Source organism: Talpa occidentalis, unplaced genomic scaffold (genome assembly GCF_014898055.3).
Source record: "Talpa occidentalis isolate TD23 unplaced genomic scaffold, MPIMG_talOcc4v2.1 talOcc4.7, whole genome shotgun sequence".
In the NCBI taxonomy this organism is placed as follows: Eukaryota; Metazoa; Chordata; class Mammalia; order Eulipotyphla; family Talpidae; genus Talpa; species Talpa occidentalis.
Window position 1 is genome coordinate 94,790,167 of NW_023605083.1, and position 14,962 is coordinate 94,805,128.

Consider the following 14,962-nt stretch of genomic DNA (forward strand, 5'->3'; position numbering starts at 1 on the left):
GACAATAGTTCATTATATCCTGGAAGTAATTTGGCCCATCTGACTCTGTCATTGATAGGCAGGGGATTTGGCTGCAAGGGAGTGAAAGGGAACTAAGATCTTCCTTTTTCTTGGAGGCAAATAAGAAAAATCAGGAAAGAACTTTTAATATGAGAGAGAAAATAGTAATTAATTAGAGATCAAGGATCTGTTCTCTTCTTCTCAATTGCAGGTACTTTAAAGAACAGCATTAATTTTTTATCACATCTCTTTCTACACTTACCCTCACCCATATCATCAGTTAAGAGATGAAGATATTTTTGCATATCTTTTTTATAATATAGATGTTACCTTCATTCACTCATGCAGTTAAAACGGAATATATAGGGGCTTCCCTGGTGGTGCAAGAGGTTAAGTCACAGCACTATGAAGCTATGCACAGCCACTGCAGCACAAGTTCAATCCCCAACCAGGGAGGTGACCCACATGACGCAACAGACCTCTCCTGTCTCATCCACTGATCCCTCAGCAGTGTATTTCAGTTGAACTACCTGTTCTGTTCCCTACTTCATCTCTGGTGAATCCTCTCACCTGCTCCTCCCACCCCGCACCTCTGGCCTGTACCCCAGTTCTTGTATGCAAAAATAAATAAATCTTAAAAAAAAACCACTGAATATATGCTTTGCAAACTTAAAATACCACTCCCAGCAAAAGGGTTGGTTGGTTCCCTAAGTCTCTTAGATGATTTCCTCCCAAATCAAGAGGACCATATCTAAGAACTAAAGTTAACACCAGCCCCAAGAATTCCTACAATCTCAAAAAGAAAGAGTATAGAAGGTGTGTTTTCTGCAGCTTTCCTTGTTCTGCCCACCTATCTCCTGGGTGGAAAATGTACACTTATACTCCATAGATTATTGTAATTAAGTAGTGTGTGAATTCAGTTTTTAAAAATAGCTTCCTTGGCTCTTCACAGCATATTTTTGTAAGACACGTATATCTAAAAAGTAAGCAAGGATTTTTATTGTTTAGTGCATTTAATTAAGTAAGTATTTCTTTCATCCTTCTGGGAATTACACATTGAATAGTGAATAAACACAGGGAAATGTGCCCATATTAATTTCTGGTTTACTGCCTTAATTCAAAAACAGGGTGAAAATCAACAGCTAAGTCTACAATAAACAAAGGCATTGAAGATTCACTCTTTACATCTCCAACAGAAATTACCCCAGAAGTATCTCTTCTATGCTTTTTTCTCTCATCTGTCTCCTTGATGGATTCCTTCCCCATACCAATAAACATCTTCATTTCTCCTCTTTCTCTAAGAATTTTTTTTTGCCTGCCACTTGCATCAGTCATGACACTTGCTTAAGAGAAATGGAAAACACAACTCAAACTGACTTATGTGGAGGAAATATCTTTGCTTGTGTAAATGAAAACTCCAATGTGTAGGCTGCAGCTCAGTGTCATTAAGGGCAACTTTCTCTTCTCCATCTCTCAGCTCTGCTTTCATTATCTTGACTCCATTTTCCCTCCTGATGCCAAGGTGGCCACATTAGCCCTGCCCTACATACATCCTCCTGGGTTCAAGTCCAAGAGAAAAGAGAAAGTCTTCTTTACTCCAACAGTCAAAATCAATCGTTGTGTCTGACTCTATAGTCCTGATGGTGTCACATGGTTGTGCCCACACTGATGATTGGGAATGGGGATGAAATGATCCAGTTAGCTTAGGCCAAGTCATATACTTCAGCTCTAGGGTTGGAAATTGAGTCCCATTAGAAGTACCCAAACTGAGAGTGGAGTGGAAGGTGCTTCAGGGGGTGGAGGCATTTTCCCAAAGAAGTGGCGAACAGTTAGTTATTAAACAAGGGTGAAAGAATACCAGGATAAAACACAAACAAAACAAATGCCAAACCACATCTCTGCTGACTTTTGAATAGAGGAAAAGTGCAGTATGCAAAGTGACTAGGTTCAGATAGAATATAGACAGTCTCTAGTGTTGTCGTTTTCATTTTATTGTTGTTATTAAGAATAATAATAACATGTTTGAATTGTCACTAGATGATTCCTTCCCTCTAAAGACAAGATTATATCCTATCCATCACTGCATCCCCAAGGCATGCAGAATAAATGACTGATGAATGCATTTCTGCTCTCAGAAGTGTGAGATCACTGCTTCTGCAGCTCACAAGAACATGTTGGGTCATGAAGGAGAAAAGAAGGTAGTTAGTACCAATAATAACCATTAATGAGAAAGTACATTATGGATTTGCTATTAAAATGATATCTAGCTAGGGACTCTTAATGCAACCTTTCCCAACTTCTCATAAGAATAATTAATAAAAAAGAAAGAAAAAAGAATGTTCTTCACTTTGACAGCTATGATTGATGGGTTACCTGATCTCAGAATGTGTTGAAATATTTTTACTCTAAAGCCTATGGAAATAACGAAAACATGAATTTGGCTCATGAAATTCAGACAATTTTATACCTTTCCAACCTTGAGACTTCACCAACCAAAAATTTTGGTAGTATCTAATTTAAGCTAGAGGTTAGCAAACTTCTGTAAATAGATAAGTATTTTAGATTTGTGGGTTATCCAATCTCTGCAGAGGTGCAACTCTTCAACTCTACCTTTGTAGGGTTTTAATAATTCATAATATAATTCATAAATGAATACAAACAAATAAATAGGTATGGCTTTGGTCTAATACTATTTCATTTGCAAATATAGGTGCTGGGTTAGATTTATTCTAATTCACAAGCTGAATTTTTCTGACCTATGATTTTGACCATAAGTGCTCAATGTGAAATAACCAAAATCATATTTTACCTCCTCCTATTCTGCAGTTTAATCTTACTCCATACTCTCTATTCTCATCACCCTTCTAAAATCAGAGACAGAAACTTTTATAAAGCAAAAGTATTAGATAGGTATTAGATTCTGGGAGGTATATACTAGAGGGCAATAGATGTAGTATTTGAGATGAAGGTATATTCTCCATGGTCACAAAACTTGGATGTGCACCCCTTAAAGTTATATATAGACAGATCAAATATGCTAAGGGACAATGAATAGGCCATAAATAAAAACAGAAATCTGATTCTGCAATCAGTATTCACTAGTCCAGGAAGCCAAAAAATGAAATAAACAAAAACACCACTGTAGCAATTGGCCCCAAACCACCAAGACTTGATTAATTAACTGCTTCCTTAATGTTTGTTCCTACTTCCTACTTAGGACCAACCAGAGAAAGCTAAATGTGCACCCCCTACCCAATCATACAGGATACTTGGCATCCAGTTAGCCTACTCACAGCTTCTGCAGGCCAATACCCTCCATCAGGGCACATGTGAAGCTGCCCTTTTCCACTATATGGCTTTCCCACTCCTCTGCTGCCTTTGTGTCTCTGTCAGATTGCAAGTGATGGATGGTGGCTGGCTCCCTGGCTATGACAAGCTCATTGGGGTGCTTGTTCTCATTTGGATGGTCTTCTTTAATTTCCAATATGTTGTTGTTTTCCTATGTTAAAGTTGCCTCATGATGTCCTATTCCAGATTATTATCAATCTGTTATTTATTATCCATTCCCTATAAGAGTGGAAACTACGTTTTTCAGAATCTCCTTTACTACATGATTCTGTGTTAGAGTTTGCCACAGAGTTGAATGAATTCACATGATATTTGGAAAGGGGAGAAAAAAAGATATTATTACTTATTGGTAGAGATGCCAGATTTTACAAATAAAATATAGGACATGCAGTAAAATTTGCATTTCAGATAAACAAGTATATGTATGTCCCACCCTCACACATTCTTATATGTATTATTTGGGACATACTTACACTAAGGATTTATTTGCTAGTAATCTGAAATTCAAATTTAGCTGGCATTCTGATTGACTTATGATCTCATTTATCCTGATGAATGCATTTCTGCTCTCAGAAGTGTGAGATCTCATTTTTCCTGGAGGACATGGTAGTTGGGCTTGGTCTTTTTGCAGACTCCTCCAAGAAATCCCCCTTTGTGGTTCTGGCAGACATCTGCATTTGGAATCTCTCTGTAAGCTCTTGTTTTATTTTTCTGATATAAGAATGTGATGACTTTTTACATTTTTCCATGAACTCAGCCTGTTCCATTTACTCTGGTGTTGTAAGCCAAATTTAACGCCTGTTTCTCTGATTCTCTTGTAACAGCCTTACAGACCTTTACTTTCCAACTCTTCTGACAGTCACATAAGTGCTAATTTTGATTATTTATAGAAATAAATCCCTATTACTATACTATTTGGAGTGGCTCTGACCAAATCCGGACTAACCCACCCCTATATTCACTCAGTAGTAGAAAATTCTATCTTGCCAATTCAAGGTAACTTTGCAGTCATTTCTGATGCCTCCATAGGCTACTCTTGATTCTTTCCTTTACTTTTGTCTCTGGAAGGTTATAAGTTCTGGCCAAAGAAAAGTATCCACATCTGTCCTTTGCCTCACTGAAATATAAACTACCTGTATAATCCTTGTAACCATGAATGGTCATCCACCAAGGACTCCAGGCAAACCAGGTACCTAAACTGTGTCCTCCTCAGCATGACTCCAAGATGACCTTCTAAGCATATCTATTCTCCTCCTAACCTTCCTACAGATGCTGGAAACTGTTATCTCCTATCCCTGACATACTCGAGTCAAGGCAGCATTGAAAGGCTGCCTTCTAGTTACTCCTTTAAATCCTGTCCTCACTTACAGCTGCTCTGGTAGCATGGGTCAGGTTGGACGAGGGTTTTGCATAATCTTGCAGTTTCCTACCTCTTCCCTGGGAAGTCAGGTTCAAGAATTCCCCTTATGCTAAAACCCAGGGAAATTCTCTGTCATGTGGTCCCCTTCCCTGGATTCTTCTGAAATGGACATGTGTTCTAAAGGCACTCTGATACTCCTCTACTGTGCTTTCTCAGCATCCCTCCTCCATAAGGAAATCTGCTTATCATATGGTCAAGCATGTTTATTCATCTACAATTTAGCATATACATTCCAAACTCTCAGTCTCTCAGAATGTGGCCTGAATATTGAAAGCTGAGCCCTTAGAATTAAAAACCAACAAATAGTACAATATAAACCTGTTCTCCCTTGTAAATGCTTGACTCTTACAATAAAAGAAATAACACAGTTTTCATGACAATTGTATTGCTATGTGTTTAGAAACCATTCAGAAATTCAATGCACTGTTTTAGGCTGTATGAACACGCCCCAGAGGCATTAAATGTCAGCAGTTCACTGAGTGGAGAGCCACAGGACAACATCAAAACACAGAAGAATGAAAAACCTCATTTAGTAATTCAAAATGTATCCCCTGCTTTAATTGCTAGCACACTCTATCAATTTACATTACCAGAAAACCAGACCAAAAAGTACACATAGAAAATGAGTAGTAATCAAAGAGTCCATAGAATAATCTTTCCTGTTATAAAGAAACACATCATCATGAGAACTGAAATTTCAGGCAAAAATCAATTCAATGTGACTTAAGCTATATCCTAAAAGATTTTCTTAATCATAAAAATAAAAAGGGTTAAAAAATTCCTTAAGCAACCATATAATTTCAAAATATTATGCTGGCTTCAAAACAAAAAATCATGCTGGCTTCAGACTTCTCTTCAACACTAAGTTTCAGAAATGCAGTGAAATAATTTCTATACAGATTTGAGGGAAAATAGATTTTACCCTAAAATGCCATGCCCATCTATTTCTGGGCTGTAGATATGAATTTAAGAGCCATGGAAGAATTATTACCTTGGATGAATAAATTCATAGTAAGAAAGATTTTAAAGTGAAAAGAGCAGAAAGACTGATATAGATGCCTAAGGAATAGCAATATTTAAGAAAATAGTCAAAGAGAATGAGGAGGAGTGACCAACAGGAAGGTGTTTGTGATGGAAGTCAAGAGACTAGAATGTCTCCACACCATGAATCTGGAATCTACACTTGTGTTTAACTTAGTATTACAGATTTTGGCCAGTTTTCAGTCAAAAATAGAAAATAAAGAGAATCCAAGCTTGAAAGGAAATGAAACTATTACTATTCAAAGATGACATGATATTATATATAGAAAACCCCCCAACTCCACCAAAAAGCTATTAGAAACAGTAAATTAATCCAGTAGAGTGGGAGGTTACAAAAATCAACACACAAAAATTCTTAGTATTTTAATATACAAATAATGAGTTGGAATAAAAAGAAATTTAGAAAAGAGCTCCACTTACAGTTGATTTGTATAGATAAAGAACCTATATAACAAGAACTACAAGATGCTATTAAAGGACTTATGTAGTGAGATTAGGAGATAAAATGATATCCTGTGCTCTTGGATCAGAAGAATCAACATAATCAAAATTATTATCCTGCCTAAAGTGATATATAAACTTCACATAATCCCCAATGAAATAGCAACAACGTTTTTCAAAAAAAAATGAACAAAATTATCAATATTTACATGGATCCACTAATGGCCTTGATTAGTAAAAGCAAACGTAAGAAAAAAGGAGAGAAACAGGGCCACCAAGTTACCTGACTTCAAATTTAACTATAAGACAATAGTACTGAAAATAATATGGCTTATTTCCCATGATTTTGCTCTTATGAACAAGGTAACAATTATTCTCATACATGTCTTCTGAATGGATCTTCCCGGTAACATGAACTCTCCTTCCACACGTGTACAGGACAGCTGACCATATGTGTCTGTTGCCTCCATTTAGTGACACCCAAAGTGTTTAAAAGGAGATTATTCTAATAATACATGCACATTCTTTGGACTAAAACTTGATCATTATTTTGAAATATTTCATATGGAAAGGTTGATTTCAACTTAATATTCACTAATAGCATCATGAGAAATTTCAATCTAACATTTGTCAAGGAAAAAAAGAGAGAGCTGTTGGATTCTATAAACATAATGTCAACTGCTAATTTTTAAATGATTCTAAAAGACTTTAAATTTTATATTACTTGCTTGTGTGAACAAATTTCTTGTCAATGATGACTATTCAGAATTTGAAGAGATTATTAAAAAAGTGTTGAACAGGAATTATGCATAGCCATTTCAAGCAAGATGTCTGATATAAAAAAATGGTATGTTCATGCAAACAAATCCAAATTTCCAAGTCAAAAAATGAGAATTATTTCATCTGAATAATTACATAAATTCAGTATCTCCCTTAATATCTTTTGCAGTTGCCAGTCTCTCAGCTGGAATGCAGTGATGCTTGTTCCCTGTATTGATGTTCCCATCTTTGATATATATCAAAGGCATATATAGTTCTCTTTCCCATCAAATAGGGTGGATATCTGTAACTAAGAGGAGAAATTATTGCAGAAATGACAATGTATGGCCTCCAAGGCTGGGTCATAAGAGATCTCGTGGCTTCTGTATTGTTTTTGTTTAGATCACTTACTTTAGGGGAAGCCAGACCCATAGTGTTATGAGGACATTCAAGCACCCAGTGGTGCTCCCCATGCTGAGAAATAGAAGCCTCTTGCCAAGAGCCCACACTGACTTGACAACCATCCAGGTGCACCATATTGGAAATGGCTCTTTCAGCCCCACTCAGTCAAGACTTCCGATGATGCAACCCCTGGATGACAAGTTATCTGAAACATGAGAGATCCAGAGCCAGAACCACCCAGCTAAATGCCCAAATTCTTGACCCACCATGAACTATGTGAGATAATAAACGCCTATTGCTATTTTAAGTTGCTAATTTTTTGGAGTAATTTGTTATACAGCAAGAGATATGATACACTTTTGAATTTATTTTTCTCACCATAATTGTATAATAAAAAGATAAAACCAATTTATTTTTTGCAATAATTCCTAGATAGATGCTCACCCCATCTCCATCTAAAATGGAGATTAAAGTATACTGGGTGGAAAAAGCAAAACCTGGGATTGCCTGTGTTCAGGAGCCTTTACTGTCAGGAAGACATCTTCAAGTAACTTTCACCGGCTTCTATATTTCTAGTTTTATGTTTATTGGGCAAAGCACAAAGAAGATGAAGGGCAAAATAGACCATGGTGGGGATGGTAGAAAGTTTAATTGAGAAGTTTATATACAAGAAATTAATACACTGTATACTGTATACTGGATTTACTATATATGAAATATAAACAGCATTGCCACATTTGGAGGTTCTAAAGTTTAAAATAATGATGTCTTCGTATGTGCAGAGTAGAAAATTGTGACACATGTAAAAAGCCTCCAACATTCCTATTTTTCCCTGGTGTTTTTTTTTTAAATGTCAACTGTTAAGTTCATTCTAAAAATTGTTTTTGTACCTCTGCTTTATCCCTTTACTCATAGTTCGAAGCTAGTATTTAATCCAGCAGTGATAAAAGACTCTTTACAAACATAAAGATTCATTTTCAAATGTGAACATTTTTCATCATAGCACCTCCTGTGCCCCAGTTATTATGAAACCAATCATTTCACCTTCCAGCCACTAGCATTTCCTGAAGGGGTCTTGTTAGCTGAGCTCCCTTTGATAAGTGTTAATTCTGTTAATATTCCTTTGAAGCCCATTATAAATGTTCATTTTACCCAGAAATTCCACAGGATGTGGTTGGTGACTCATTTCAGACCTCAGTCCTTCTGTTGCTCGCACTGTGCCCTTCTTTGGCACCCATGGATTCTCACCCTACATGCATGCAAAGGGTGGAGAGATGTTTATATCCTCATCACGAAGGGCTCAGCAAATAATAAATGCTAATTTCTGAGGTCAGGAAAGGTGCTTCAGATTATCCCTTTTTGAAGACAAGAGCCACACAAAAGGGCAGGATAAGGATGTTCTGAACATCCTACAAATTAAAAAGTGCTCTACTGAATTAAGGAAGAACTGATTGGGGGCCATAATCATGGATATCAAAGTGAACTCAGAGTCTGAGACCCCATTTGTCAGATTAAGCACACCCTTAAGGAACAAAACAGCCTAGAAAAATCTTGTATTTTTTATAGTTGATATTGAAATTCTGAAGCTGAGTTATACAATATGAGAGTTACTAGCCACATGTGACTAATTTTAAATTAATTAAAATTAGATAAAATTTAAAATTCACTCCTTAGTTGCACCAGCACATTTCAAATGCTAAATAGCCACATGAGCACTATTCTCAAGTGCTGAAGTCATCGTAGAAAAGAAATTAAAACTTTGCTGAATTCCCTTACTTCTATTTCATGATGTGACTTTTTTTTTAAAGGTTGAATTACCTATTTGCGAAGGTGAAAGAACCGTAACATTTTCAATATCTGGAGACCTTTACAGAATTTAATTTGACCTTGGGCAGTAGCAACCTTAACAGCATTTATATCCTTGACCTCCCTTCTAAGCACCCATCAATAAACTATAGCCCGGGACAGTCACCCTTGAGCGCCTCCAATGCAAAAGACCAGCCACAGAGCGGGCGCCTCCGCTGGTTTCTTAGCAACAGTGACGCAACCCCGCCCCTTCCCTGGTTGTCCCTCTCCTACCTTATTAGACTGGAAGGGGCGGGACCAGGATTCGCGCAACCAATAGGAAGGGAGAGGAGGAGGGCGTCCTGGCCGCGTCCCCGTCGCTAGGGAAACAGTAGCCGCTTGAGGCCGCTTGAGGCCGCGCGATGCCGAGCGCTAAGGAGCCGGCTGCGCGGTCTGAGGAGAACGCGGAGGAGGAACGCGACGCAGACCCGCGACTGCGACTCCTGGGGGCCTACGTGGTCCAGAGCCTGCGGCCGGCCGCGGGCGCCTGGGAGCGCTGCGCGGGCACCGCCGAGGCGGAGCAGCTGCTCCACGCTTTCCTGGGGCGCGATGCTGAGGCGGGGCAGCGACCGCTGCTGGTGGTGCGGCCCGCGCCTGGGGGCCTGGCGGTGCGACCCGGGCTGGACACGGGACCCGAGTCCGGCCTGCCCCGCGCTAAGGGCCTCTTTTTCCTGCGCACCAAGCCCGAGCCACCGGGACCCAATAGCCTCCGCGGTGCAGTGCTCTGCGGGGACGTGCCCTCAGCGCCTCTGGAGCACCTGGCCGCGCTGTTCTCTGAGGTGAGGGCGGGTGAAGGCCCCGGGCTAGTGGCTGCTGTGGGGCGGCGCGGGAGCTGGAGGTTGGGGGTTCGGGGGAGTGGGAGGGTGAGGAGGAGGAGCCATGGGCGGGGGCTGGAGCAAAGGGGAGGGTCTAGAGGTGGAGGGGCGGAGTCGTAGGGGAGCAAAGGCTGGGAGCTAAGTTTGAGGAGTCTTGAGGGAAAGGAAAGGTTGGGGGCGCTGAGCATGACGGAGGCGGGGGGGGGATGCGGGTGGAGCTGGAAGGAAACTAAGACCAGAAGATGACTTTTGGGAGTTGTTGCATCGGGGCTGGGGAGGCTGTGGGATTTCTGAGTAGGAGCCAGGTAGGAGTGAGCGTGTGAAATGTGCTAAAACTTGGCTGGATCCTGTTATGGGTTCAAGTCAAAGTGAAGGGGAGGCCAAAGTCTGAAGAGGGTTCTGACCTCTTTTTAAGGTGGTATCTCTTAATCCCTCCTGTAAATTAGGGCTGGGAAGACAAGAAGTGGTGAACAAAAGGGTATTTCATTTGAGTCAGTAAGGTGAAGGAGATGAAAGGCCATAAAAACATTTGCTGATTCACTTCATTCATTCTTCACAAAACCATTTAAGGTCAGCCCTGCGCCAAAGTAAGATGTTGGGGCACCCAGTTAGAAAAGTCCAACAGGGGTTTGGAGGGGTCTGCTTGGAGCTCAAGAAAGAAGATCTCAGGAGATGGGGATTATGAAATGCTCCAGTGGCACCACAGCAGAAACCTGGAGAGTGTAGGAGATTGCAAAAAGACTCCTCAGAAAGATTCTTGGGACTTTTAGATGCTTCTGGAATGGGAATACACGTCCCTTCAAGTCTGTTGTGTGTGCTTCTGGATCCTGCAGGTTGTCAAATAAATGTGTACAGAACACTGGTTATATATATTTGGTGTGATAGGTGCCAGGGAGAAACTACCAAAGAAACAGAAAGATCCCATCTATGAAAATTAATAATATATTTAAAACTAGTATGACTAGGGTGGAAGTGGAACTTAACTAACTTTAGCCACAGCGATGGAACTAGGTCATGGAGGTAGGAGTTAGCCATTTCGTTGCTTTTTTAGGAAGCTGAGGAGATGGGCTCTCAGGGGACCCAGGGAAACTAGGTTTCTCATTAGATATGAAAATATTTCAATACTTTAACAACCAGAATGACTTGTCTACTATGCATTGTCTGAGCACCATCCCTGCAGAAGTCTAAGCTTGGGTCAAATCCCCTAGTGAATGATAGTCCCCTAATGAATGATAGCAAGAAATTTTATTGGGTTCAGATGAGAGAGAGAGATGTGTTTGGTCTGAGAGCCATGTTTAGCCTCAAATGTTAAACTGAACAAGGAGAGTTAGGATAAACATAGAGCAAGGTAACTTTCAAAATATGGGACATTGGTTGAAAGAAGATTTAGTGCGTCAAGGTCTTCTCTGTTTAAAAGAACAACCGCTGGCCTCCAACCCGGTCATACTGGGTGCCCTTCTTTATTCTTCATGAAAATAGTAATGAAATTGCTTTTTTACTGTCTGTCTCTATTGAGTTAGAAGGAAGGGAGACAATTCATTAACAGAGTAATAATATACAGAGAGGGAAAACTAGCTGATGGAGAAACAGGGTTCGGTAAAAGAATTATTTTCCACTGTGAAAGCTTTGTACTTTTAACATTTTACACCATGTAAATGTGTTCTTTACTTAAAAGTCTAAATAAAATTATGTATTTAAAAAAAAATGCCTCCAGGCCTTTCCTTGTATTTCTCAAAAACTCTGATTTAGTCCTTGGGCCATTCAGCCCTCTCTTCTACATCTTCTACACATCCTGAAAGTGATCCAGTGCTAGTTTAGAGCCTATCTGCACCTCATCCATTAAACCCACTTCTTCTCCTCCCAGCTATCCTAGCCATCTCTCTCTCAGTGCCCATGGATCAGCTTAATCCATAGCCGGAGTGTTTCCCTACGCCTCCTCTTCAGTATAGGATCCCAACTAAAGGATCCCACTTAGCTGAGAGAGATCTTCAAGTGGGGGTGGGGGGAGGGGAGAAGAAAAGAAACATGTTGAGGGAGGTGATTTTTTGGTCTCGTGATACTGGTAGCAGTTAAAAAATATATACCCCTGAAATGTTTCCAAGGAAGAACTGACAGAATTTAGTAACTAGTTCTGCACCTTTTCTTACTCCTCCCAGTCACTTTATTCACTACTGCGAGGTTAATTTTGAGTTCTGAAGCTTGGAAGCTGTTTTGAAGTTTTGTATATGGGAGAAGGAGCATGGGATTTCAGCAAGTGAAGTTCTATCATATTCATCAGTGTGATGTGAGCAAATTAGCTTATCTCTGTTGAGGTTGAACTACCTTGCAAGGTTGTCATGAAACTTAGACATGATATATTAGGATATCTGAGTTCCAGTTATTAATCTTTTAAGGACAAGAATTATTATCACTCTACATCCCACTGAAAACCTTCCTCACTTCTTTGATTCTGGTCACCGTGCTCTAACTTAGACCTATCTCTCCCTAGTAGATTCAGTTGTATTTCCGTACATCATTCTGAACCTGGAGGTGGGACAGTTGTCCTTGCTCCTCCTTTCTGCTTCTAGATACATCTTGAAAAACTTTCCCATTTTCTATCTGCTGTCAGATGAAGCCACCCTCTCTTCTCATTGCTGCATGGCACTGATGGCACTGACTGAATTTCTCTATGACTGGGCTCTCTGCTGTGATTCTCAACATTCATTCCTCCTATCTCAATTTGTGGCTATTTCAAATAGACAGATTAAGTGACCTTTCTCATAATGTGGCCTCCTTGAACTTTTCTCCGCCAGTGATCTTGTTCCCCTCCCTATCTTAACTATCTCTCCCATTGGTCACTCCAGACATTGCATGCAATAACTGCCCCTTCATGATCCATTTTTAGGCTCCTCTTTCTCATATCTTACCAGTTCACTTGCCCCACTGTCACACTACAAAAACCTGTGACCCTGCTGGGAATTCTAATCCATTGATCTTGCTGCCTCCCCACCATCCATCACCCACACCCATGTTCTTTCTCTTTCAAATTTGAATGCTGTGTTCTGCCATTATCTTCATTCCTTCCATAAACTTCTGATTCACTGACCTCGCCCTTGCTTGGCTACACTCATTTGGCAAAACCACAATCCCAGTAAAATATAACTCTTCTTCTGCTCCTACCTGCCCCCATGAAGCTGAATGGGATTGATGAAAAACCAGCTGACTCTATTTTATATCCATGACCCTAAATCTCTAGTAGGTCTTTTAGGCTTTCAAATGGGATTTCCCATATTTCCTATTCCAGATGGGAATATTTTGCTCTTCTAGATCACTATTGCACACCTTATTTTCCCCACCAAATGCCCAAGAGCTCTTTCAACCTCACTCTTGCTTCTTAATTTTAAAAAATGGAAATGGGTGGCATCATGTGCTACATAAAGATGCTGATTTGTGATTCCTGAAACCTAAATGGTGTTATAATTCAATATTACTTCAATAAAATATTTTAGAATTTTGAAAATATAAAAATGAAAACAATAAATTTCCACATAAAAGTTTATTATATCCCTATCTGCCAATATCCATATTCATATATTCTGCACCCTTCCTATTGCTGCAGATAAACTCTCTGCTATTATGTCAATCCTTAAACTAAAATGCCATATTTTCTCTGATCTCCATCCATTCTCATCTACTTGAGGAGGTTGCTCTACCAGTGCTCCCTGCTCACCTCCATTCTCATTTTCTTCTTCTCTACTAGATAATTCTGACAAACAAAATCCTCATTCCTCCCACCTGCTATCATCTTATTTCTATGACCCCTTTTATAGAAAAAAATGTCTAGAGTATATGTTTATACTTGCTGTGTTCTATTCTTTTCCCTGGTTTATCTTCTACTCACTCATCAAGCTCTTACCCCCACATTGCACAAGAAAGAAATTAACCTTTCACTGTAACCAATAACTTCCATGTGACTAAACTGAACGACCATTTGTTCATTCTCTTCTCATGAGCACCCTCTCCTCCTAGAATCATTTTCTTCACTTGGTTTTTAGAACAGTCTTCTGGTTTCCTCCTGTCATAATTGGTCATTACTTAGTTTCTACTGATGATACACCCTCTTCTTTACAACTTCTTAACATTGGAAAGCTCTAGGACTCATTCCTTAGACATCATCTCTCCTTTCTGTATACACAATTCCTTGAGAACAATCATTCAAATTCTCAGTTTTACAACCTATCTGTATCTGCCACTTCCCAAATTTATTATCTTCATTCTTTTCTTCTTCTCTCAACTCCCAACTGCCGTATCCAACTGCCTACTCAATATCCCCATTTAGAAATCAAATATATCACATTTTAACATGTCCATAGACAAACTCTTAACCTTCCCTCAAGAATTTCCTCCAACCTTATTTTTCTGCACATCAGTTAATGGCAACTCCTTTCTTCTGCTGTTCAAGTCCCAAATCTTGGAGTCAACCCAATTCCTCTTTTTTTCTCACAACCCCACAACTAATCCACTAAGAGATCATATTGGCTGAACCTTCAAAACATATATAGAATCAGACCATTTCTTATAATCTCCTCTACTCTCCCTGGTGCCAAGCCACAGTATTCTGTATTATAGCAATACATTGCTAACCAGTCTCTTTTTCCACTCTTGCCCCCTAGAGTCTATTCTCAATATAGCAGTTGGAGTGATCCTACTAAAAATAATGTCAGACCATTTCACTCCTTTGCTAAAAACCCTTCAATGATTTACATTCATTTCAGTAAAACAGTCAAAATCCTACATACCATGCTACATGTGATCTACCCTCCCTTTATTTACCTCTACTTTTATTGTTCACCCTGTTCCCGTTTCATTGGCATCCATGCTGCTCTTTGATCACACTTGGCACCCACCTCAG

The 14,962-nt window shown here is 39.6% G+C and overlaps 1 protein-coding gene across 1 annotated transcript in view; it reads left to right on the top strand.

The window, feature by feature from the left end:
• The first annotated feature begins 9,555 nt into the window (after positions 1 to 9,555).
• DNAH9 (dynein axonemal heavy chain 9) overlaps positions 9,556 to 14,962 on the top strand; it is a 321,611-nt gene continuing 316,204 nt past the window's right edge. Inside the window, exon 1 of the mRNA XM_037492667.2 lies at positions 9,556 to 10,035. Coding sequence (XP_037348564.1) covers positions 9,619 to 10,035 — 417 coding nt within the window. The 5' untranslated portion in view covers positions 9,556 to 9,618. The remainder of the gene's footprint in view (positions 10,036 to 14,962) is intronic.